At 36.0% G+C, this 27,125-nt stretch overlaps 1 protein-coding gene across 1 annotated transcript in view; it reads left to right on the top strand.

Moving 5' to 3' along the window:
* Window positions 1-27,125, top strand: part of LOC124722186 — a 260,469-nt gene that overhangs the window by 85,568 nt on the left and 147,776 nt on the right. The window contains exon 6 of the mRNA XM_047247385.1: window positions 15,055-15,251. Coding sequence (XP_047103341.1) covers window positions 15,055-15,251 — 197 coding nt within the window. The remainder of the gene's footprint in view (window positions 1-15,054; window positions 15,252-27,125) is intronic.

Raw genomic sequence — 27,125 nt, 5'->3', positions numbered from 1 at the left:
AACTGAAATGGAAGAAATGTGGTGAAAAAAATCTGGTTGGTCATTATTTTATATAAGTAGTTTAGAATTAAGTGTTAATAGACACAGTCCAATTTCTGATTCTTCTTATATCGATTTACCAAAAAAAATTGAAGATAAAAAAGCAGTAATTATTCTAAAAAACACAAATCAAAAATGTTTCCTTTGTTCAATAAAATCAGCTTTCTATCCAGAAAATGAGCATGTGGAAAGAGTTAATAATCATAAAAATATTAGATTAGAAGTAGATGAAATGTTTGAAAAAGAAAAAATTAATTTTCCTGTTCAGTTGACAGATGTTACATAATTTGAAGAGAAGTCAGATATAGTAAAAATTGCTCAAATTAGCACATGTGTAATTGGGAAATCTGCTCAAACCATACAAGTATTTCAGTCCTGATGCTTTCAGTGCACTTTTATATGCTGACTTTTTGTATAAAGTGGAAAGTGCCTAATGCGAAAATGGAAAGCAAATCTTCGAATGTACTTAATAATTCATTGTATTATGCGGAAAAGAGCCTATGCAGTACTACTGTATTACAATTCATTAGTTATTCACGACTCGGCAAGGTTGTTACTCTTAACACCTCTGTTGAGCAGTGCAAAACGATGAAAAGAGTTCCAGCACAGCGCAGTGCTGCTGGTGTGGACCTAAAATGTGCCGCTCTGTGCAACAACGAATAAGTTACAGTCAGTGTTGGTACAGTACAACAAAGGAAATGGTTTGTTCATCAGCGCTCTCATTGTTGCCTTTCTCGTTTTCCTCATTATTGATGCTCAACGGCATATACAGGAACATAGTTGCGCATCTACCAACAGATGGCTCTGAGCACTATGGGACTTAACTTCAGAGGTCATCAGTCCCCTAGAACTTAGAACTACTTAAACCTAACTAACCGAAGGACATCACACACATCCATGCCCGAGGCAGGATTCGAACCTGCGACCGTATCGGTCACACGGTTCCAGACTGTAGCGCCTAGAACCACTCGGCCACTCCGGCCGGCCATCTACCAACAGTATTGTGCAATGTGCCCAATGAAAGAGGTAAGTGTTGTCCCGTTAAACAATGGTTTTAGGTGGCAAGGTCATTATTTTCTGTCAGTTTCAGTTGACTAGTAGCACTTTAAAAGATACAGTAACATGATGTCGAACAAACGGTATGTGTCATTAACACTTATCCAAAAGATTAATGTAATTGTGGTGAGTGAGAAAGACAAACTCTCTGTGTGCTAAATTATGTCGTGTTTCTAATGTGGTAAAACACAAATTTATGTGACTTTAAGAAACAAGGATAAGATTCAGGAGGAATGGATGAAAGGTAACAGGCAGATGAAAAGAAAGGCAAAGAAGAACGGAAATGAAGAAATTAATGAAATAGTGTGCAGATGGTTTGTAAGTGCATGGGCAAAACACTTACCTTTATTTGGACCCATATTGCAGAGTTAGGCTCTGAAAGTCACTAAAGAGGTTGGAATTATGGAGTTTAAGGCATCCGCAGGATGACTGGACAGTTTCAAAGCTAGGCACAACATCCTGTGGAATGAAGTGTGTGGGGAAGCTAGGGAAGTGCAAGAAAGTGTAGCAACAGAATGGAAGACAATATTGTCCAACTTAATTGTGAATTATAATCTGAAATACGTGTTCAATGCCAATGAAACAGGACTGTTTTATTGTCCACTGCCTTCAAAATTGCTAGCAATTCGAGATGAAAGGTGCACCAGCAGAAAAATGTCCGAGGAAAGACTCACTGTACTGCTGTGTGGAAACATGTTAGGTGAAACGGAGAAGCCACTGGTGATTGGAAAGGTGGCAAAACCAGGTTGTTTCAAAAACATAATCATCATTAAGCTTCCAGTAACATGGCAAAGCAATAAAAAGGCGTGGATGGTGAGTGGTCTTATGGAAGAATGGCTGGGCTCTTTCAATGCCAAAATGAAAAAAGGAAATCGCCAAGTTCTCCTTTTCCTAGACAATGCAACCTGCCACCTGAAAGTAATGTTATCAGACGTTAAATTGGCTTGGTTCCCTACAGGTTCAACCAGCCTCGCATAACCAGTGGACCAGGGGTATATTTACACATTCAAGTGTCATTATAGACGATTACTGATGCAGTCTCTAATAATTCATGTTGAAGAAGCCGAAAGTGTGTTTGCTCTTTCATGGTCAGTTTCTGTCCTGGATGCAATAAATTAAATTGGCTTGACAGTAAAGGAAATAAAACCCAAAACTGTCACCAAGTGCTTCAACAAAATGGAGTTTGGGGGTCAAGAAAAAGACGCTTCAGTGGTCGTTGAAGTTCAACAAAATGCAGCAGCAGTTGCTGAATTAATGAAAATGCGAAACATTTCATCTAGTACAGATGATTACATTATAAATGATGACTTTTTATCAACTCGCTCAACTTTCACTTCAGCAACTGATTTTATAGAAATCCGCAACACAGAGGGTGATGAAGAAGAAACAAAGGAGGAAGAAGAGGAGCAAAATAATGTCCCTAGAAAAATTAATATGCCTGAAGAAGCCATTGCATGTATAAACGATGTTATGCAATTTTAAGCACACACAAATTCTCCCAACTTGTTGCCGCTACAGTATGGTGCAAAAAATTGCCTTGAATAAAACAATGTTGAACAAGAAATTAAAACTAGTTTTCGTCCTTGATATGTGGTGAAAAAGTGAAATGTAAAGCAAATAAATATGGGAATAATGTGTATGTACATACAATAATAATCTAATTTAAAGTTTGAGTAAAAATATAGCAATGCCATGTTATTTATCAATTAATGTAATAGTCCAGTGTTCTATTCTCCAATATACAGTAAATGGTCATCTGTGCTGGATTGAAAGTACATAAATACAGTATAAACATAATTCAAAATTTTTACTGTACTTTTGTGCATGATACCTGACAGATTTTACATTGCCCAGTGAGTTCTGTGTAATCTGGGACCATGTCCAACTTGGATAATTCTTTTAGTCCTAGGCGATTCCGTTTTGACCATGTTTTTCTGTATTTGTGTTAATGTTCACGCTTACGATGAAAAATGTTTGGTATATCCTCTTCGCCGTACAGAAAATAAACAAGAAAAACATGTTAATCTTCTTTTCATTCAAGTGGAAAATAATTGTCAGTATTGTTTGATGAAAGATTTAACTAGATTAATTAAATGACAGACAACTAACAACAAATCAAAAAGTTATCCTTGTGAAAGATGTTGAAGATATTTTTATTCATAAGAAAAATTAAACAATCATGAAACCGATTGATAAGAACATAAAGAAGTAAAAATAGATATGCCTGTAGAAGGTGAAAAAAATTGAATTTAGAACAAAACCAAATTTTGTACATACTACTGTATTTTCAGAAATTCTAGTTGCAGTTCTTATGGTAAAAACAATAGTATAATTCAATAAACCAATTTATATTGGAAAGAGTATTCCAGATATTTCGAAAATAAAATGGGTATGATTTTCATTATAATTTTATGAAACCAATGTACCATAAAAAACATTAATTATGTTATATGGATACATATTCGTTTATTTATGAAATAAGAACTGAAGATTTTTATAAAGATACAAAATCGATGATAAACGAATTTGACACAAGTGATTATTCAAATTTAAATTTTATAGAATTTTACGAGTAAAGAAGAAAGTTTTTAGAAAAATTAAAGATGAAAATTGTGAAAAAATTATGCCAGAGTGTGTTTGTTTATGACTGAAAATGTATGCTTATAAAGTTGTTGATAAACAAGAGAATAAATCTAAAGGAGTTAAAAAATATATTGTTAAAACTGAAATTAGTTTAGATGATTATAAATGTTGTTTGCATAAAAAATATAGAAAAATCCATGTAACTAGATTATATAAATGTGGATTGCATATAGTTGAATGTAATAAAATTCTTTTAAGTTCTGATGATGATAAACATATTATACTATAAATGTAATTAAAACACCCCCACATGGTCATTAAAAATTAGACTCAAATAAAATAATAGATGATAACATTTATTTCTTATGTGAATTAAACAGTTGCATAGAAGAATAATGAAAACAAATAATGAAATTAAAAATTTTCAGTATTTAATATTTTTCATGATGTAATTTTTGTTGTACTTTCAGACATAATTTACAAACAAATTTTCTACAAAACATTCCACTCTTTGTTAATACCTTTCTTTATATTTCTGATTACAGCTACACCTCTGAATAAATTTTGAAGAATTTTTAATTCCTTTTTTACAATTTTCACAAGAAAATGCTTTTTTATTCCAATAATTATGAAGTTCTTTTATATGATCATATTTATTTCCTATACATTCATTCTATTTCTTTTTTTATACAATCAATACAACCTGTTTTTCAAGGTGTAGTCGAAATTTGCAAATTTTATTTCTTTATGAATTACTTTTTGTTCTTCACACAATTGACAAATCATTTTATTTTCACTTTCCATTTATGAAGAAAAAATTCACTAGAATTTAAAAGAAATAAAAGCCTACTGAATTTTATTATATATAAATGGAGATGTTTCTAGATCCAAAAAATTACAAAAATAATAAAAAGTTTAATAATCATTGATGAAAATAATAATCCACAGTTTAAAACCAAAGATGCGGCTAAACTTTTAGAATATAAAAAAAAGTAAATAACGCCTTCAAACATTTTGACGATGAAGTTACAATTACATTAGAAATGTTAAAATATATAAAATTTAAGAGAGAAGAAGCAAAACAATTTAATAATGGGTTACTCATGATATTTTACCTTCAATAAAAAATAAATCATTTAAAAGATCTAAATTAAATTAAGGATAATTTTATGTAAAGTCAGGTCATATATATTATAGAACTGTAGAAATTTTATGCAAAACTAATGAACGAGTAACTAGTTTATTGCCACATGTTCCTCAAGTAACTGAAGAAAATTTAAGTCCTACTGTTTTTATTTTAAGATTACATGATAATAATTTTAATTATAATTGTTATATGTTATTCATACACAATTTAAAAATGTTGAGAAACATTTCTAATCTTATTAGAAATAGACAGCCAAATTTTGAAGAATTTTTAAGAATTAATCATGTACCAAATTCAGTAAATTTATATCACGAAAGACAGAAACCTTACCAATTATTTGCTGTTGAAATTATTTCAATGCTTTGCATAACTATTCACAAGAACAATTGTATGGTGGTGTAACTAATCTAGCAAACGTTTCTTAGAACTTAAAACTAAATTTCCAAGCACCCATTTTCTTAATTCAATGTAAATAAGATTCATAATGATTTTTATATAAAGCTAACAAACAAAATTCATTAAAACAGATGATTACATTAATTCAAATTTAAAATTTTTGAATAACTCCAACATTAAAACATTTTTTGTTAACCTTCATCAAAATATGCCCTATCTTCTTTAATAAACAATAACCATAATGAATATTATGTTCAGTACCAAACATGCTTAAATCTTAAATAACTAACTCCTTTTATATATAAATGTTTTATTAACAGTATAAAAATTTTATTACCTTTGTACATCCATCTATTGTGTAATCAAATATATTTTATTACTTTTTCAACAATATAAATATCTGGAAAATTCATATCAATAGTTCTTGTTCATAAAAATTTCCTTTTTCCTTCACCATTTAAATCTTTCAATTTATATATGGTTGCATTAGAATGAATAACATCTGTTCATTTTCTTTGTTTCATCTTTTGATTTTGTTTTTATTGTTGAATTTTCTGTGTTATATTCATCAACAAGATTTTTAATTAAATCAAGCCACTTATAATTTCCTTGTAAGTCAAATGTTCTTCACATTTTTTTTTTTTCTTTTAATGTTCTATTAAACCTTTCCAGAACATATGATTTCAATTCACTAAAAGTTGCATAATGATTAATACTAATTTTTTTCCATAATTCTTGAAATTCTCTATTTTAAAATTCTATATCATTATCTGTTTGTAATGTTTTTTTCGTTTTCTTGGCTTGAATAGTCTTTGAAAAGAATCAATTATATTTTTACCTGCTTTATCTTTAACTGAAATAGCCCAAACAAATTTTGAAAAAACATCAGTAACAGTTAATAAATATTTATATCCTTTATTTATTTTTGAAATTCATTTTAATTTTCCACAATCGATTTCGACTTAATCTGCTTGCCGTAAATCGTCTATTCCAAAAAAATTACATATTTTTTCTCATTGGTTTACGTAATTCATTAATAATTTCTTCATTTGTGCACTATTTTAATTGATTGGATGTAAGGAACTATTTTGTAAAGTTAATCAAAAACACGCACCGAAAGATCGCAATCATTAATTGTTAAATCTCTCTTAAATTATTACCAAAAACAACAAACTCTTTAAGAATGAAATCATATTCATTGAGATTGTTAAATTTTTTTCTCCTCCAGTCATAAAAGGAAATTCAATTATTTGTTTATCATATACTTTATTTGTAAGTTTACTTAACTTATTTAAATGTGGAGTGGAATCTGTTTTTGAGAAATTACCTGAACAAGCCTTTTCTATTTCTTTTATTGCAAAGTAATTAGTTAGATAAGTTTTATTTAGTTGATTATTTATTTAGTGTATCGCCAATACAGTCCTATCATAAAATTTAATTACATAATGTATCTACATCTTTACACACAAGAAACTTAAGTTTGGCTTTACAACTTAACATCCAGTCCTTCAATCCAATGCACTGCATCTGGAGTTGCTAGCAGGAAGTTCTCTTCAGCACCGTGATAAGCTCGTATCCTGCATTCACTGGCAATGTGGTGAACAGTCTGGTATCACATCCCTAAATTCAAAACTAGCAAAAATGAGCTATGTAGTAAGAATTCTCTGCAACAATACTAGTGCAGAAACAGTTAGGGCTGTATACTTTGCTCGTGTACATTCAATACTGAAGTACGGTATCATTTTCTGGGGAAATGTACACCAGGCCATAACAGTTTTCAGGAAACAAAAAGGCAATTATAAGAATAATGAGACAAGTGAGCAGCAGAAAACCATGCAAACCTTTCTTTAAAAATCTAAAGATCCTATCACTTTCCTGCATTGATATAGTGGAAGTAGTCATGAATGTTAAAAAATGCATACTGAGAAAAGAAAACCTTTTTCCTCAAAACAAAAGTGCCCATGATTACAGTACCAGCTCATACTGTGACATACATGTTAATCGTTGTAACACCACATTATACCAAAAAGGTGTATATCATGCAGGAACAAAACTTTACAACAGATTACCAAGACATATAAAATCTCTTCCTGAACTACAATGCTTTAAAAGTCTGTGACAGCCTACCTTCTGAAACACTGCTACTATTCAATCTCACAGTATCTTATGCAAGAAAAAATGTAATTTGTATCTTTAACTGTAGAAATAAGTTATAAATATACAGTATTTCAAAATTTTGTAATTATTAACTGTATAGATCCAATTTGTTATAAAAATTTAAATGATGTATATTTGATGTTTGAAAAACCAATAGCTAAAAAGGTTTTCTATAGAATATCCCGTGTACAATATATGTACTGAAAAAGAGATTTATATGGACAAATAAAGAAATAAATAAAATATGGAGCCCCGTAGTCACAAGCTGGAGTAGGCAGTTCTGCCACTTGAAGAGAGCTTCCCTCCATTGGCCATGGCTGGGTAGTCCAGGTCTTGCGTGGTAGGTTGAATCCATGTGGAAGTTTAGCACCTGGCAAGATGTTATGCAGGCGCACATCTGTCACTGCTTCCCACCAACCTTTTCATACTTCAAGGGGTTTGAAATCCTTAGCAACCATGTCAGCAGCATTATATAGAGTGTAATGGCATGATTTCAGTCTCTTACGATTTAAAACTGGCAGGGCGCTATGCACAGGTAGCCTAAAATTCCTGGAGATCTTGTGGAATTCCCTCATACAGGCACTACATCTGTGTAGATCAGGAGGCATAATACCAGTTAACTGTGGAAGCCAATAAACTGGAGTAGATCTGATTACACCAGGTATTATGCACATTCTCATGTTCAGCTGGATCTTAGCAAGCCTAGTATGATGACTGTTTGTCGAAACAATTGCACAATACTCAGCACTTGAGTGCACCAAACCCAGAGCTGAAGATCACTGGGTGGTTGCTGAAGATCCCCAGGTAGTTCCACATAGCATATGGAGGATGTTATTTCGAGTCCTCAACTTTTGAGCTAAGTTAAGAAGGTGTTTAAAGCATAGTGTACAGTCCAGGATGTCACCAAGATATTTTGGGTTCCAATTATGACGAATAATTTTGCCTCTGAAACATAATTCCAGTTTTACGTTTGCCAACTGATTATTTAAATGGAAGCAACACACTTCTGTTTTACTCACACTGGCTTGGAGTCTCCAAATTTTGAAGTAATTATGTAATACAAACAGGTCATTGGTTAGAATCTTTTCTGTTGTCTTCATTTCCTGGTGTTGTACAGCTAGAGCAAAGTCTTCGGCATAGCAGAATTTTCTGGATGAAGTGTCATGTAGATCAGACAGATACAGGTTGAACATTAATGGTGAGAGAACTTATCCTTGAGGCAATCCATTGTTTAGCTTCCTCTCCTTACTTATGTTGCTTCCAGTGATTACCGGGAACTTCCGATCGCTTAGTATCCTGTTAATCAGTCGAACCATTGTTCTGCTGGGTATGATGCAGAGAAATTTGTAGATAAGGCCTTCCCTCCACACAGTGTCGAAGGTGGCAGTTAGATAAACAAACACAACAAATGACTGCTTCATTTGGCATGCTGACTCTGTGAAGGATGTGTGAGACAATACTTGGTTGCAGCAACTATGCCCTGGTGTGAAGCCTTCCTGATCAACCAGAGCATTCTGTAGGATAGCACGACTTATTCTGTTATATACTAGCCTTTCAAAAAGCTTGTATCATAAGCAAGGCAGGACAATGGGGCAATAGCTTTGTACCATGTTACTGGGTTTGCCAGGTTTCAGAATAGTTATTACCTTCGCCTTTTTAAACTCTAATGGAAGTTGACCAGTCAGCAGGGTGTCTGTGAAGAATTCTGCCAGCTATTTCTTAGCATTTCCTCCCATATGGATCAGGAATTCAGGAGGGATACCATCAAATCCAGGGGCCTTAAGGGGTTTGAGGATCTTCAGTCCAAAGTCAATGTCTGAAACTGTTAAGGGACGGGCATGCTCAGATGAGGTCATGAAACTGTCATCTGATATGTCTTGTATGTTTCTTGTCAGCAGGTATTCTTGGGGTAGTAATGATGTGGGAAGTAATTGAGTTTGGTGTTACTTCAGAATTTTTTCTGCATGCTTGTGCACTTCCTCCCAGTCTTCTCAGAAGACTCCATGCTTCCCTGCTCGAGTGGGTAAAGTCCATATTTTTGACAGTTTCTGCCCATTTATGCCTCTGAGACATGTCCAAGCTGGACAATAGTTCCATAGCTATCTCTGAGTCACCACTTTGCTGGAAGTGTTGGTACAGTGTTTAACTTTCATCACTCCATCCTGGAACATTTTCTTTCTGGTGTTCTCTTGGCACACACTTTTTAACTGTTGCTGTTAGTGCACCAATGAAGCGCTGATAGTTCTTATGTGATGCAGGAATCCAGCGAATGGTCTTATCCAGGTCCATTGAAAACTTCGTCCGGTCAGCTTTCTGGAAATTTCATTGAGTGTGTGGGGTTGATCGTATGACGGGAACCATGCAGCCAGTTTGTATTATTACAGGTCTGTGTTGGCTGTGAGGAAAGACATATATCACTTTTCTTGTGGCATTGATGGGAAAGCCACTTTCATTGCATGTAACAAAGCATAAGTAGGATTTGAATCCTTGCCCTAAGCAGCTGACCTGAAAGTGCCTTGATCTTTGGCATCAAACACTAGATGAAGATTATTCTCTTCAACCCATTCTGCATGAATGCTCCAATTTTCATCATTTTGAGAGTACTTACACAGTTCATGGTGACTATTGAAGTCTATTATATAAATTGCTGGATGTTCTGTTGTGTGTAGAACAAAATCAGGACTGGCCGATTTGGGTGGTTTTTAAACTTTTGTAATAGTAATACTGTGCATTTGTATGACAACTGTATGTATAACTGCATCCACACTTACAGAAATCACTGAAGCTTCATTTATGTTGTTTTGGACATAAGTAGCAATTGCATACACGTCGTGGTAATTTACACCAAGTGCGGAATATCCAGGAATTCAACCTTGTCTTCAGAATATTTATTCGCTGGAAATGTGAGTTTCCTGAGTGATGACACATCGATATTGTTGTCTAGCAAAAATTTTGAAAGCTAGTCACACGTTGCCCTGCTAATGCTTTCGATATTCAGTTGAATGAGTCTGATAGTTGGTCCAATGTTTCTTGTTAATGGGCTCTGAAAACAACTATTTCTGCTATTTCATTGATAAGTCATTGGCAGGAGATCCTGTGGATAGTCTGGCTGTCTGTAAACACTGTTGCTCAAGTAGCACCACCCAGGAGGCATGTGTAGGGTATTTTAAGGTTAAACCTACAGACATGAGCAATGCTACCTCCCTTTCAGTTGATTAAAATCCGGTTTTTAAACCTACAGACCTTTTTTAAACCTACGGACGTCAGCAACGCTACCTCTCATTAAGTTTATTAAAATCCTTTTTTTTTTTAATTTTAATTTTTTTTTATTTTAAGGTAGAAGAATTGTGAATATAAATGATCCAATTGATGTAAAAGATGCTGTGAACAAGCAATAGTTACTTATGAATAAAAAATCTTGTTACTAAAGCTGACTATACAAGTATTTTAACACAGTTGAATAATTATGTCAGTAATAGCATGTTCTTGACATGCTTCATCTAATAGATTCATTCCTTTATCTCCACATGCTAATATTTCATTTACTTTAGTCCCAGAGCCACACCGATTACAACCAGGTAAATGTATTTCAAATGATAAATTATTAATCGTACCATTAACAAAGCCTTTTCAATATTCACTTTCCCAAAATGTATGTGGTAAAGTACTCAAAAATCTAGTAAAATATGGAATTACTTTTGGATTCTTACTTATAACAGCATTAAATTAATTAATAACCTTTTTCGTTATTCCAACTCTTTCATTCAAATAATTTTTATTTCCAGCTAAGTGTTCCCCATGGATTCCTGTTAATCTATCAATTAATTGATGAACTTTATTTTTTTCAATCGAAAAACCCTAATATACACATTAAAGAAGATGAAACTTTGAACTGAGTTACTATTGAAAGTGATGTTAAAATATTTATGGATAAATAAGATTGTACTGGTCAAGTTTTAGGATTTAATAATCAAATTATTGAATCTAATGAAAAAGAAATTGCTAACAATGTTCCTAAAATCTTTCCAATTGAATTAATAAATATAAATCTAGCTGATGGAATGTTTGTTAAATATAATGATCATTTTCATAGAGAAACTAATATTATTTCTTCATTTAAACCAAATGCTGAATTTGGAGAACCAATAATGTATGCACCAAATTATCCTATAAATATTCCATTTTTTGATACTATTCCAAATTTAACAATTACTCACACTGTCGGAAACGATAATTTGATTCACTCCAATGTGCTTCTACAACACCAATTTTAAAAGGAATTAGTAAGTTGTTCCCTAATAAATCATGGACAGAATCGAGCGTTAATTGTACTGTTTTCCTGTTGATGAGAATAAATAAATTAATTAAATCTTCCTAACAGAGTAACAGAAATTAATATTAATATTGGTGATGGATGGATTCATGCTAATTGTTCACAGCTGTATATGATATTTCGATGCTGTTCACACAAATGGAATGGATTTTGCAGCATAAGATGGTAAAGTGAATATTAATCGAATTGATAATTATTTGTTAAAATTGTTTGATGTTATTACTATAAAAAGGAAACAATATTTTATCTAGAACAGAGCATCCATTTATTTTTTCATCAACACTTATTCGATTAACTTCATCTGTATCAAGATAATTAACTATGGAAGGACATATTCTTACCAATAATAAAATTTTGTAATGAAGCACTTTATCCATTAGAATTATTTGGTGGATTTTTTAAGGATTTTATAGAAATAATTTGGGAAAGTGATTTAAGACCAATTTTCACTTAGAGTTCAAGAAAAGATGAAAAACATTCTATTCTTCAATGGACTACTTACAGTGATAATAGTACACTTCCAAAAGAAAGTAAAATTATAGTAAAAAGTATGGAGATCCATGTTCCTGTTGTTACATATGAAACAGAACTTTCGCTTGAATTAGAATAAGAAAGATTGGAAAACCAAAAAATTCCAATTTCTTTCTTTGAAATACAAAAAATTGAATTTGCTGGATTAAATGGAAAAAGAATTATTATAATTCTGCTGAATTTGATGTGCCATACTGTATTTTCATTATTTTCCAAACTAATTGAAAAAATAATCAGTTAAATCATTATTCTTTATTCAATCAATTTAATTACAAAATATTTTATAAAAAATGGGAGGAATGAAGTTTTTCCTCGACAATTATGGAATCTTGATCCCCCAAATACGTTTTTTAAAAGCTTATGATGCTTTTAGAGATTTTGAAAGAATAACACAATAAAATAACGATTTAAATCTAAATCCATTCAATTTTATTCAGAATTTTCCTATATATGTCATAAATATGACTAGGAGAATGAATGTTTTAACTACTCAGAAAAAAACAATGAAATTATATTCATTTTTAATGAAAATATGCCTAATGATACAATTGTATATATAATTATTTATGGTGAAAAGGAGTTAACTTATGATTCACAACATAGCATTTTAAGTGAAAATTTTTTTTACATAGATGAATAAAAAATTAAAAGAAGTTATAAAAGTGTTATCTGCATTTTACATATCCTTTTGAAATATTTTCAGAAAGATACAGAAGACAAGAACTAAAAAATTTTGATTTTCAAAAATTAAGACATTTAATAAACTTTTAATATTTTAAATCAAAAATTTTTAAACTTTAATTTTTTTAAAAAAAAATTTCTGTTAAATAAAATCAAAGCAACATGAGCATGAATGACTTTGTTAAGTATCTAGTAAGTGAACTTGACAGTTATAGTAAAGCTTATGCAGAGGTGTTCTGTAAATTATCATTACTAATAAAAATAAATGTTATAATATTTCAAAAGCTGAAATTTTAATAACTAAAAAGGGACAAAAAGTTTTATTACGTTTAGATGAGTAATATAAAATTACTCTTCCAGATTGTTATACTAAAATATTTTCAGAAGGTGATGATAAATTAGAGAATATTGTTGAATTACATTTTATTTGTCGATGTAAAAGAAAAAGAAAATAAAGATCGTTTGATTCATGTTATTGAATTTGCATAGATTTTAAAATTTTCTTATTTTTTAAAATTTTGTTTTTTGAATATTAAACTTTAATTGAATAAATTTATTTTCTTAATTAAATGAAAATGTCATTCACGAATATATATATAAATTTTTAAATGGGGGAAATGACAAAACTAAAATCTTGTTTTGTATTAGAGAATTTTTAATAATTATGCTCTTTGGTACAGAAACCCCATAAATATACTTCCTTCTAACAACACCATAGGGAAGTTTTTGGCATGCTGCATAGCTTAGCGCACACTGGACTCCAAGTAACAGCCAGCTTCATCTCCACTACAGTCATATGATGTGAACTGCAGAAAGATTGTCATGCATGGGCACTTTTATGCTTGACATGCTAGCAGGCATGTTTTTACACCTGTTGCAGATTTTCCAACACTATGAGCCAAACATACATTTAAATCGTAGGCCCACTGCAATACTTTGCCAGTCAATGTTGTTAGCTAATGATCATTGATCGTTTTACTAAATTGCCAGAGGTCATCACAATACAGTATACATCTCATGAATCAATTGCAAGAATTGCACTGCATGCTTGTTTCTACAGGTTTGTTGTACCACAAGACATAACCACAGATCACAGGAAACAATGTGAAAGCCAGCTTTTCAGTGAACTTCTCATACTGGTAGCTGCAACCACCTCCGCACTACAAGCTACCATCCAGTGAGCAATGGAATGATAGACTGATTCCACCATACACTCAAAACACCCGTAATGTGCAGTTCATATCTTGGTCAGAAGCATTACCACCGGTTCTATTGACATTGAGAACAGCAGTGAAGAAGGACAAGCAGTGCTCACCAGCACAAATGACCTATGGTGACCAGTTGCAGGTTCAAAGAGAACTGATCTCGCCAGTATCCACACAACTAGTCATTCTGGAGCTATGCATCCAGTTTGCACAACAATTCAGTCTCAGAGTGGAGTCCATTCAGTATACCACTACTGTCAGACATAGAGACTGGCACATTTGTTCATAAAGACTTAGCAAAAATGTCCCATGTGAGCCTCAGGGATGATATCAGGATGTTGAACACCAGAATATTTGCAACCACCCAAGTTAAACTCTAAAACTCTTGATTGTGTTTCTAGCGTGATGGCATAGGACACTTTGGACTGTATTTCAGTCATAAAATTGGGGCATTAAACTAAGTAACTCTCTTTGTACTATTGAAGGGGGTTGAAGACCCACTGATGTTGAATTCATTAAGAGTGCCAGTCATGAGAAGCAAGTTATTTACTATCACCAGGTTTCTGAGCCCCTCTTTTCACTCTCTCATTGTCACTTACATGAAGTGGTTGTGATTAAAACACAACACTCATGTTACAATGGAAATGTTGACAGTGGTTGGGAGTGTAGGAATACTTTGTAGTTCCAAAAGTAATAGTGCCATACAATATTTACATTTTATTTACCCTTATTATTACATGGTACCACCACCTTGAATAGAAATATGTGAATGATATCCTTTTTAAACTTTTACAATTTATGTACTGAGTGCTCTTTGTTGTGGATGCAGTGTACAACTCAAAAATATCATTTATCATAGTAATGTAATTACGTAAGCATTCTCAATATTTACCCAGTATTAATCATACTTTTTTTTTCCATACCAGAATAGTACAGAAGTTGAAAAGGAAAAACTTAAAAATGAAGTCAAGTTGTTGGAGGAGGCAAATACAGAGCTGAGACAAAGACTAAGTGAGATCAATGAAAAATATTTGAAGTTGCTTGAAGAAAATGCTCATCTCAATACAAAAATGGAAACAAAATCTGACAGCAAGAAAAATTTTCCAACGGAGGCTGGTACAGTGTGAGTTATGCTTTTCTCAATTTCTTCTTTATCTACTTTGGTGTTGAATATTTTTTTCATCTGTGTTCCATGTACAGGGTTTTTTAGGAGGAATGGCAAATATTTAGGTAGTAGTGGCAACTAATTCTAATAATTCATTCCATATAACCTGTTTCCAGTTTTTATTGAGTACAGAGATCCAGCTGGTTACAGAGATATTGGTACTCCATTTGCACTGAAGTTCATCCTTTGAAGTTATTTTAAACTCTCCTTTTGAACAGGCCCGAGAAGGCCCAATGGTACTGATTGACTGCCATGTTATCCTCAGCCAAATGGCATCACTGAATGCAGATATGGAGGGGCATGTGGTCATCACATCACTCTTCTGGCCATTGACAGTTTTTGTGACCTGAACCGCTACTTCTCAATCAAGTAGCTCCTCAATTAACCTCACAAATGCTGAGTAGAGCCCACTTGCCAACACTGCTCAGCATACCCAGACAGTCCACCCAACCAAATGCTAGTCAAGCCTGACAGCACTGTAACCTCTACCATTCAATAATAACAAAACTAATAAACTTCATAATCACTGCAAATAATAAACTTAAAAGAACTACAGGTGATTTTATTGGAAAAACTGCCATTGTCAATCACTTAGAAATAAATGTTTGAATGGCAAATGCACTGCTACAAGAAATTTTGAAAATATACTCCTCTGAGGGAAATGTACCTCTGCCTTTGTAGCTGAAGAGCAATGCCTTTGACAGATTACTAATAAGCCATTAGCTTGTAATTTATAGTCTAACCAATTAAGTAGAGTCTCTCTAAGAGTGACTAGCCTTCTCAGTATTGGAACCCTTCAGACAGCCAAACTGTGACAATATCATATATTATTTGTACTCAGATGCTTAAGAAGCAACTTGTTGGTTGTAGAAGATGTAACTCAGGTTTCCAGTGATTTCTCCACCTAAAATAATATCTGCGTCCACTTCATGTAAGCTGTGATTTTTGTCGAGTTAACCAAGTAAAAAAATGTAGCCAAAACAGTCAAAATACTTTTTGAACATGTTTATGGCATCATAAAACTGACAAACACCAACTTTAGTACCTGAAAACTGGCATCATACTGGCCCCACTCAGCTACTGTAATTGCCCCTTGTATACCTTCTAATAATTACGTGCTTTTTGTATCAATTCAGAATTAAGATGTCAGTCCTTTTTCAAAATTGATTATGGAATTTGATTTTACAGATCATTCCCCTGTTACTGATAGAGTTATCATCTCGAAATATTGTAATTTGTGTCCAATCTACTTCTAATGTGTATAACAATGTTTTAATTATTCTCATTAACAGTTTTAAAAATATCTACATCTTCATCTACATAGATACTCTCAAAATTACATAGCCTCGGTATTGTAAAGCAGCTTACATCACTTAATAAAGGCAAGGCTTCCGGTCCAGATTGTATACCAGTCAGGTTCCTCTCAGAGTATGCTGATACAATAGCTCCATGTTTAGTAATTATGTACAACCACTTGCTCACAGAAAGATTCATACCTAAAGACTGGAAAACTGCTCAAGTCACACTAATACCCAAAAAGGGAAGTAGGAGTAATCCGTTGAATTACAGGCCCATATCACTAACATTGATTTGCAGCTGGGTTTTGGAACATATACTGTATTCGAACATTATGAAGTACCTTGAAGAAAATGATTTACTGACACATAGTCAGCATGGATTCAGAAAATATCTTTCTTGCAAAACACAACTAGCTCTTTATACTCATGAAGTAATGAATGCTATTCATAGGGGATGTCAAATTGACTCCATATTTTTAGATTTCCAGAAGGCTTTCGACACCATTCCTCACAACTATCTTCTAACCCAATTGCATGCCTATGAAATATCACCACAGTTGTGCAACTGGATTCATGATTTTGTGTCAGAAAGGTCACAGTTCATAGTAATAGATGGAAAGTCATTGAGTTAAGCAGAAATAATATCTGGCATTCCCCAAGGAAGTGTTATAGCCCCTCTGTTGTTCCTAATCTATATTAACAATATAGGAGACAATCTTAGTAGCCGTTTTAGATTGTTTGTAGATGATGCTGTCATTTACGTCTTGTAAAGTCATCAGATGAACAAAACAAATTGAAAATGATTTAGATTAGATATCTGTATGATGAAGAAAGTGGCAGTTGACCCTGAATAAAGAAAAGTGTGAAGTTATTCACATGAATACTAAGCGAAATCCACTAAATTTTGATTATACGATAAGTCACACAAATCTGAAGGCTGTAAATTAAACTAAATACTTAGGGATTACAGCTACAAATGACCTAAATTGAAATGATCACACAGATAATGTTGTGGATAGAGCAAACCAAAGACTGTGATCCATTGGCAGAACACTTAGAAGGTACAACAGGTCTACTAAAGACACTGCTTATACTACGCTTTTCCGCCCTATTCTGGAGTATTGCTGTGCAGTGTGGGATCCACATGAGGTGGGACTGGTGGATGGCATCGAACAAGTACAAAGGGCAACTCATTATGTTTGATCATGAAAAAGGGCAGGTAGTGCCACAGACATGATAGGTGAATTGGAGTGGCAGTCATTAAAACAAAGGCGTTTTTCGTGTGACAGCATATTCTCATGAAATTTCAATCACCAGTTTTCTCCTCTGATTTCAAAAACATTCTGTTGGCACCGACCTACATAGGCAGAAATGATCATCATGATAAAATAAGAGAAATCAGGGCTCGCACAGAAAAATTTAAGTGCTCATTTTCCCCACACACCAGTCGAGAGTGGAACGGTAGTGCGACAGCTTGAAGGGGGTTCATTGAACCCTCTGCCAGGCACTTTATTGTGAATAGCAGAGTAGCCATGTAAATGTAGATGACTTGTTTATATTAAGTGATTTAAGTTGCTTCATTAATCCAAGGATATCTTCGTTTAAGTTACTCATGTTGGCAGTTGGCCGGCCAGTGTGGCCGAGCGATTCTAGGCGCTACAGTCTGGAACCGTGCGATCGCTATGGTTGCAGGTTCGAATCCTGCCTCGGGCATGGATGTGTGAGATGTCCTTAGGTTAGTTAGGTTTAAGTAGTTCTAAGTTCTAGGGGACTGATGACCTCAGAAGTTAAGTCCCTTAGTGGTCAGAGCCATTTGAACCATTTGTTGACAGTTGTTCCTAATTCAGAGTCTAGAATATTTGTTTCATCTTCTTTGGTGAAGGAATTTTGTAGGGGTGTATTTAGTAACTCTGCTTTAGCAGCACTGTCATCGATAGTATTTCCATTGCTATCACATAGAGAAGGCACTGATTGTGTCTTGCCACTAGCATACTTCACTCTATAGTTTGGTAGTAGTTCTTAACATAAATCCTGTGTCTGTACAGTTGGCAGTATCATAATTACTGTCATTTATATATGTATGGATTCCATTAGTGATAAACTGAAATTTCTCTTACTTTATTTTTTACATACACTATGTGATCAAAAGTATCCGGACACATGGCTGAAAATGACTTACAAGTTCGTGGCACCCTCCATCGGTAATGCTGGAATTCAGTATGGTGTTGGCCCACCCTTAGCCTGGATGACAGCTTCCACTCTTGCAGGCATACATTCAGTCAGGTGCTAGAAGGTTTCTTGCGGAATGGCAGCCCATTCTTCATGGAGTGCTGCACTGAGGAGAGGTATCAATGTCATTCGGTGAGGTCTGGCACGAAGTCGGTGCTCCAAAACATCCCAGAGGTGTTCTATAGGATTTAGGTAAGGACTCTGTGCAGGCCAATCCATTACAGGGATGTTATTGTTGTGCAAGCACTATGCCACAGGTCGTGCATTATGAATAGGTGCTCGATCGTGTTGAAAGATGCAACCACCATCCCCGAATTGCTCTTCAGCAGTGGCAAGAAAGAAGGTGCTTAAAACATCAGTGTAGACCTTTGCTGTGATAGTGCCTTGCAAAACAACAAGGGGTGCAAGCCCACTCCATGAAAAACATGACTACACCATAACACCACTACCTCCAAATTTTACTGTTGGCTCGACACACACTGGCAGATGATGTTCACTGTGCATTTGCCATACCCACACTCTGCCATCGGATTGCCACATTGTGTACCGTGATTTGTCACTCCATACAATGTTTTTGCACTGTTCAATCACCCAAGGTTCATGCTCCTTACACAAAGAGAGACATCGTTTGGCATTTACCTGCGTGATGTGTGGCTTAAGAGCAGCCACTCGACCAAGAAATCCAAGTTTTCTCACCTCCTGCCTAACTGTCATAGTACTTGCAGTGGATCCTGATGCTGTTTGGAATTGCTGTGTGTTGGTCTGGATAGATGTCAGTCTATTACACATTACGACCCTCTTCAACTGTCAGCAGTCTCTGTCAGTCAACAGACGAGGTTGACCTCTATGCTTTTGTGGGGTAAATGTCCCTTCATGTTTCCACTTCACTGTCACATTGGAAACAGTGGACCTAGGGATTTTTAGGAGTGTGGAAATCTCGCATACAGATGTGTGACAAGTGACACCCAATCACCTGACCATGTTCAAAGTCTGTGAGTTCCTCGGAGCACCCCATTCTGTTCTCTCATGATGTCTAATGACCACTGATGTCGGTGATATGGAGTACTTGGCAGTAGATGGCAGCACAATGCACCTAATATGAAAAACGTATGTTTTTGGGGGTGTCCGGATACTTTTGATCACATAGTGTATTTTTTAGTTTGTAGTTTAGTAGCTTTGTAAATTAATTACAATTCACATTTATAATCACAGTTCACCTTAAGTTGACTTATTCAGATCAATACAGTAATCCAACAATGTTACAATTCAAGCTCTTGTGTGTATGTAATGTCATGCTGTAGTATCACATTCTTCATGATGGTCAGAATTGTAGTTTTTGTTAAATGTTGAGCAATTCTGCCACATTGTTTCTCTTGGTTTAGTGTGAGTTATATTTATATTACTGAAACTGTTTGAGGAGTTTCCTGCAATAATCAAGTCTTGTTTTATTTAGTACCCTTCTAAACTCAGATTTAGTAGATCTTCTATCCTGATCAATACTGACGCGGGCAGAGAAATCATTGACTGTTGGTTTTGCAATATAATGTAATTCTTTAAACCTTTTTATGAAGATATGATCATTGGCTGTTTTAGAGCAATTAGCTACCCTAATTGGAGAGTTTACTGTAGGAATTAATTTGAATAATAATGTTAAGAATATTAAAATCACTAGCAATCATATTTTTGTTAAATAAGCTAATAGTGCTGAAAGTGATGCTCAGTATGCATACACTGATACATAGAACACCCTAGCTTCTTGTGGATAGCACTAACTATCTATTGCCAAACAACTTGTTTGTAATATGTAGTGATTTATACAAACCTTCCTCGTGAATCAGTCTATATATTATTAAAAATCATATCGAAATCCCTACAGTAGTGCATGAGATTAACATGATCATACAAACAGAAACCACAGTGGGGGACTTACATTTATAATATGTGTAGATTTATTATGAAATCCAACTTCTTTTACTTATACATCCAGTACAGCACAAGTGAAATGATTAACATCTATGTTCTGAAATGAAAATTTCTGGTGAATGTTGAAAATTTCTGGTGAATGTTGAAAGTCCTTGTTTCTCGATTTCTGCTCTGTCATATGGGAGTGGATAGTATGTACCCATATGAAACTATGAGTTATTGTAAATAACCTGTAAATTGATTGATTCCACATCAGTATTATACACTGCATCATTGAAATGATCCATGGAACTTTTTTCCCTAAACGCCATACAGCCAAACAGAACAAGCAAGTAGTTAAGTAAATATAGTAAGGAAAGTTCAGACAGAACGTAAATACAAGACTCGAACTCGGGACCTTTGCCTTTCGCGGGCAAGTGCTCTACCAACTGAGCTACCCAAGCACGACTCACGCCCCGTCCTCACGGCTTTACTTCTGGCAGTACCTCGTCTCCTACCCTCCAAACTTTGCAGAAGCTCTCCTGCGAACCTTGCAGAACTAGCACTCCTGAAAGAAAGGATCATGCAGAGACATGGCTTAGCCACAGCCTGGGGGATGTTTCCAGAACATTCTGGAAACATCCCCCAGGCTGTGGCTAAGCCATGTCTCCACAATATCCTTTCTTTCAGGAGTGCTATTTCTGGAAACATCCCCCAGGCTGTGGCTAAGCCACGTCTCCGCAGTATCCTTTCTTTCAGGAGTGCTAGTTCTGCAAGGTCCGCAGGAGAGCTTCTGAAAAGTTTGTAAAGTAGGAGACAAGGTACTGGCAGAAGTAAAGCTGTGGGGGCGGGACGTGAGTCGTGCTTGGGTATCTCAGTTTTAGAGCACTTTCCTGCGAAAGGCAAAGGTCCCGAGTTCGATTCTCGGTCCGGCACACAGTTTTAATCTGCCAGAAAGTTTCAGATCAGCGCACACTCCACTGCATAGTGAAAATCTCATTCTAGAATGTAAATACTTAAGCAGTAAAGGAGATCATTCACTAAGTGGTGGTGGTGGTGGTTAGTGTTTAACGTCCCGTCGACAACGAGGTCATTAGAGATGGAGCGCAAGCTCGGGTTAGGGAAGGATTGGGAAGGAAACCGGCTGTGCCCTTTCAAAGGAACCATCCTGGCATTTGCCTGAAATGATTTAGGGAAATCACGGAAAACCTAAATCAGGATGGCTGGAGACGGGATTGAACCGTCGTCCTCCCGAATGCGAGTCCAGTGTGCTAACCACTGCGCCACCTCGCTCGGTCATTCACCAAGTAGCAGATGCATTCAGTCATCATAGCATAAAAAATATGGCAACTTTGCTATGTTCGTGAAGAAATCCTTTAAAGTGCTAGAGCGCAATTAGACATATATATCATGCGCTCTCTCTCTCACTCTCTCTCTCCTCTCTCTCTCTCTCTCTCTCTCTCTCTCTCTCTCTCTCTCTCTCTCTCTCTCTCTGTCTCTCTCTCTCTCTCTCTCTTCCCCCCCTCTCCCCCTCCACACCCCTCCCCCCCCCCCCCTCTTGCGCACACAATTGCACAAACCTGTGCACCTAAACTCTGCCAGTCAGACAAATACTGCCAGTATTCCAATGTGGCAGGTGTATTGGGATGAGAGGCTGTGTCGGATGACTTGGCTAGACTGAGAGATAGGTAACAAGCAGGCAAAAGGGTTGGAGAGGGGTGACTAGCAATTCAGAGGGAGCTATCAGGTTTGCAGTATAGGAATGCCAGAGTGAGGGATGGAAGGTTCACGGACTAGAAACGCAACACAGGGTGCCAGACCCAGTGAGTTTGTACAGAGCATGATGAAGATGTTATGGATTTGGAGGCAGTGACAGGGCAGAGGAAGGAGAAATTGTGTGGAGACAGTGGGCTAGTGGAGACAGGCCAGAAGGATTACATGAGCAAAAATGTGTTGCAAGGATAACTCCCATCTACATAGTTACGAAAACTTAGTGCTGGAGGGAAGGATCAAGGTGGCGTGGGTTGTGGAGCAGCTATTGAACTTACGCATGTTGTGCCAAGCAGCCTATTGTGCCACTGGGTAATCAATTCTGTCCTTGGCTACAGTTTGGTGGGGCTCATTCATTCTGGTGGACAGCTGGTTGGTGGTCATGCCCACATGAAACACTGTACAGTGGTTGCAACAGAGCTGGTTTATGGCATGGTTGCTTTCACAGGTGGCCCTTCCTTTGATTGGATAGGATAAACATGTGAGAGAACTGGAGTAAGATGTGCTAAATGGGTGAATTGACCAGGTGATGCTCCTGGGTTTTCCACAATGATATGACTCCTGTGGCTAGGAGTTTGGAGCGACAGTGGCATAGGAAAGGATCAACATGTTGTATAGCTTATACGAGTGATGGAATACCACTTTAGGAGGGGACGAAAGTATGCTGGGTAGGATGTCCCTCATTTCTGGTCATGATGACAGACAATCAAACACCTGGCAAAGGACATGGTTCAGTTGCTCCAGTCTAGGACAATACTTGGTGATGGGGTGGATGTTTATTTGCAACTAATTCTTAGAGGTGGTGGGATGACTAGTGGGGCATTAGGATATGAAAGGGGAAATCTATTTGTTGACAAAATTTGTTGCGTAGTGCCTGTCTGTGAAGGCCTTTGTGAGATATTCAGCATATTGGACAAGGGAATTCTCATCACTTCAAATACACCATCCGTGGGTGGCCAGGCTATATAGGAGCAATTTTTTGGAGTGGAATGAGTGACAGCTGTCAAAATTCAGGTACTTAGTGGGCTTATTATGGACAGATGTATGGAATGGGCCATCAGAGAGATGGAGGTCAATGCCCTGGAAGTTGAAACATTGGGCTGGAAGGGACCAGGAGAAGCAGAGGGGAAAAGATGTTAAGGCTGCAGGAAAATGAGGATGCGGTGTCTTGGCTCTGGGCCCAGTTCATGAAGATATCATTAATGAATCTGAACCATACAAGAAGTTTGGCATTCGGGGTTTTGGGAAGCTAGGTTGGTTTCTTCTGGATGGCCCATAAAAAGAATTGCATGGGAGGATGCCATGCAGGTTCCTGTGATCGTGCCACAGATTTGTTTATATACCTTCACCTCAAAGGAGAAGCAGTTGTGTGTGTAGATATGACTGGTAAGGTGTATAAGGAATGAAGTAGTGGGTTTGGAGTTGTAACGACTGAGGGAGAGGTAGTTTTCAATAGCAGCAAAGCCATGGACATGAAGAATATAGGTGTATAAGTAGGTAGCATCAACAGTGTTGAGTAGGGATCCATTTGGTAATGGGGTGGGGATGGTTGAGAATCAGTGAAGGAAATGGTTTGTGTCTTTCATAAGAGATGCTAGACTATGGGCAATTGGGTAGAGGTGTTGATCGACATGAGTGAAGATTCTTTCAGTGGGTGCACAGCAACCACCTAAAATGCAGCATCCAGGATTGTAGGGTGCATGTAGGAAGAATGTAGGTGGGTGTGCTGGAGGTTCAATGGAGTGAGGACAGAGATGGAGTCAGGGGAGAGATTCTGCGATGGGTAGGGATTGGGGCTCTAATTTATTTTCATTCAGAATTATTTGCATTTTCTATTTAGGACAGTGATAAGTTAATGAAACAACTTCTTTGATTTTGCCAACACCATCACACCATCAGTAAACTGTATACACTCCATCCCTTTGCCTTCTACACACAACCCTCTCATTCCATCAGTGAACTCTTCTATGGTCTCTTCCAATAGATCTTAAACAAAATAGGTGAAAAGTAACATCTATGAATAACTCCTCTTCCAATTCTTATTCTCTCTGTTAGTTCTACACTAAATGTTACTTTGACATTTTGCTGAAGATATAACACCTTAACCAATTTTATTTTTCTCCTCTGGATGCTGTATTTTCTTAGGATAAGCAAGAGTTCATCCTACTCTCTCAAAAGCTTTCTCAAAATCTATAAACTCAGCATAAATTTCCTATTATTTACAACATAGCAACTCTCCTAGTATTAAAGTGTAACCCCTCTTCTGAAACCATGCTGCTCTTCTCCCATGATGCTTTTCTGCTTGCTGTACATCCTTAAAATCATCATTCTCACTAAAGGCTTGATTGAATTTAGTATCAGCTTAATGTCCAATGTATGCTATATTTTGTTGTGTTGTTTTTCTTTTTCAAAGGGTAGCAAGATTGATTCCAAGAAATTGCTGAGGCACTCTCTCTTTGAGTATTTGTTGTTACTGTTATGATCTTCACTCTGAAGAGAGGTTTAGTGGAGCTCTCCACATCAGTCTTTCCTACACAAACCTCTTCATCTCTGGATAAGTACTGCACCTGCAGGGGATGGGCACAAATGTGGAAACAGCAAAACCCCAGCACTTTATATGCCTAATACAACTTTGGAAACCTCTTAGCATTCAAAACAGTTTCCAGTCATCTCAGAATGGATAAATATAGGCCCTGTATAGCTTTCAAGAAATCTTATACCATTATTCCTGCAAAATAGTGGCAATTTCAGGTAACAATGATGGAGTGGGTAACCATAACACGCCCTTCTCTCCAAATTAGATTGCATAGGCTTAATAATATTAAGATCTGGTTACTGTGGTGGGCAGGGGAGATGTGACAATTCATCCTCGTGCTCACAAAACTTGTCCCGGATGGTGCGAGTTGTGTGAACAGGAGCCCTGCCATGGAACACAGCACCACCCTAAGGGAGAAAACATTGTACCATGGGACGGACTGGATTCCCCGAGATGGTCACATATTCCGTGACAGTAATGCAATCTCATTCAGAAACCATGGGGCTCATGGAATATCATGATGTGGGTGCCTAAATAATCACCAAACCCCCACCATGTTTCACTCTTGGGATGTTAATTCAGCTAGACCTGGAAACAGTATGAAACAAGACTCATCTGACCAAATGACTACCTTCCATTGTTCCATAGTCCAGACTTTATGGCTTTGGCATCACATTTCCTGTTAAGGGCATTTGCATCTCAGACTAGTGGTTTTGGAATTACAGTTCACTCTAAAGTTCCTTGCTTATTGATCTCCCTTTATGTTGTTTTGGTGCTGACAAGATTTGTGAATACAGCATTCAGTTCTTCAGTGACTTTTGCAGCTGTTGTTCTCTTATTTTCTCACTGACCATCCATTATGATCACTCAGCACACATTTTTGTCCATGCTGTGACTTAGCAGATGATGTTTTCCTGTTTCTCCTGTATAAAGTATAAATCTTCAGCACAGGGCCTCCTGAAATACAACACTTCAGCTTTCATTTTTATGGAAGCACCCACCATACAAACACCAACAATTTGTCCACATTCAAATTCACTTAGCTGTAACATAATACAATCACAACTACATGAACACTGTTTGACAATGACTGACACTTGAAATGTACTTAGGTCATTGCAGAGGTGCTTTTTGTGGTCAAATACAACTGCATACCCTGCAGGCTTGTCTAGCATCTGCATTTATGTTCAAGCATACATATCTCACAGTGTTTCCATATTCTTGTCCATCCTCTGTCCATTCATTTGAACTTGCTTACTGTATTCATGCCTTGGTCTTCCTCCATAATTCTTATCCCACCCACACTTCCCTCCATTGCCAAACTGATGATTCCTTCATGCTTCACAATGTGTCTATCGACAGATTCCTTCCTTTAGTCAAGTTTTGACATAAATTTCTTTTTTCCCTAATTCTATTCAGTATCTACTCATTAGTTAATCAATCTACCCATATAATCTGTAGCATTCTGCTGTAGTACAATATTTGACAAGCTTCTCTTCTTTTCTGAACTCCTAATCACCCACTCTTTGCTTTCGTGCAAGGCTATGTTCCAGGCCAGTACCTTTATAAAAGACTTCCTAATGCTTAAATTTATATTAGATGTTAACAGATTTCTCTTTTTTGGAAATGCTTTTCTTGCTGTAGCTACTTCAGTGATCATCATTTATTTTGCTGCCCACATAGCAAAACTCATGTACAACTTTTGGTGTCTCATTTCCTATTTTGATTCCCTCAGCATCACTTGATTTAGTTTGACTACGTTCCTTTACCCATGTTTCATTTTTGGTGAATTAATCTTATTAGCCCCCCTCCATGTGCCATCCATCCCATTCAACAGCACCACCAAGTTCTCTACTGTCTTTGACAATATTACAATATCATTGGTGAAATTTTGTCCAAAAACTGAGAACAGGGAGCATTGTCACTAACACATTTATTAACACACAATTTGAAAAGGACTTTGGACAAATTGATCTGATGCTTGAATTGAAAAAGGAAACAAAATTCTTCTGAATATTCAACAAAAGGTTAACCTCTTCTTGAAGTGTCCAGGCCCAAAGAACAAAATTTGTACATTCCTAGCACGAAATTCAGACA

The sequence above is a fragment of the Schistocerca piceifrons genome, chromosome X (assembly GCF_021461385.2).
Source record: "Schistocerca piceifrons isolate TAMUIC-IGC-003096 chromosome X, iqSchPice1.1, whole genome shotgun sequence".
Taxonomy (NCBI): domain Eukaryota; kingdom Metazoa; phylum Arthropoda; class Insecta; order Orthoptera; family Acrididae; genus Schistocerca; species Schistocerca piceifrons.
The sequence above is the reverse complement of the archived record's forward strand: the minus strand, read 5'-3'. Positions and strand labels throughout refer to the sequence as shown.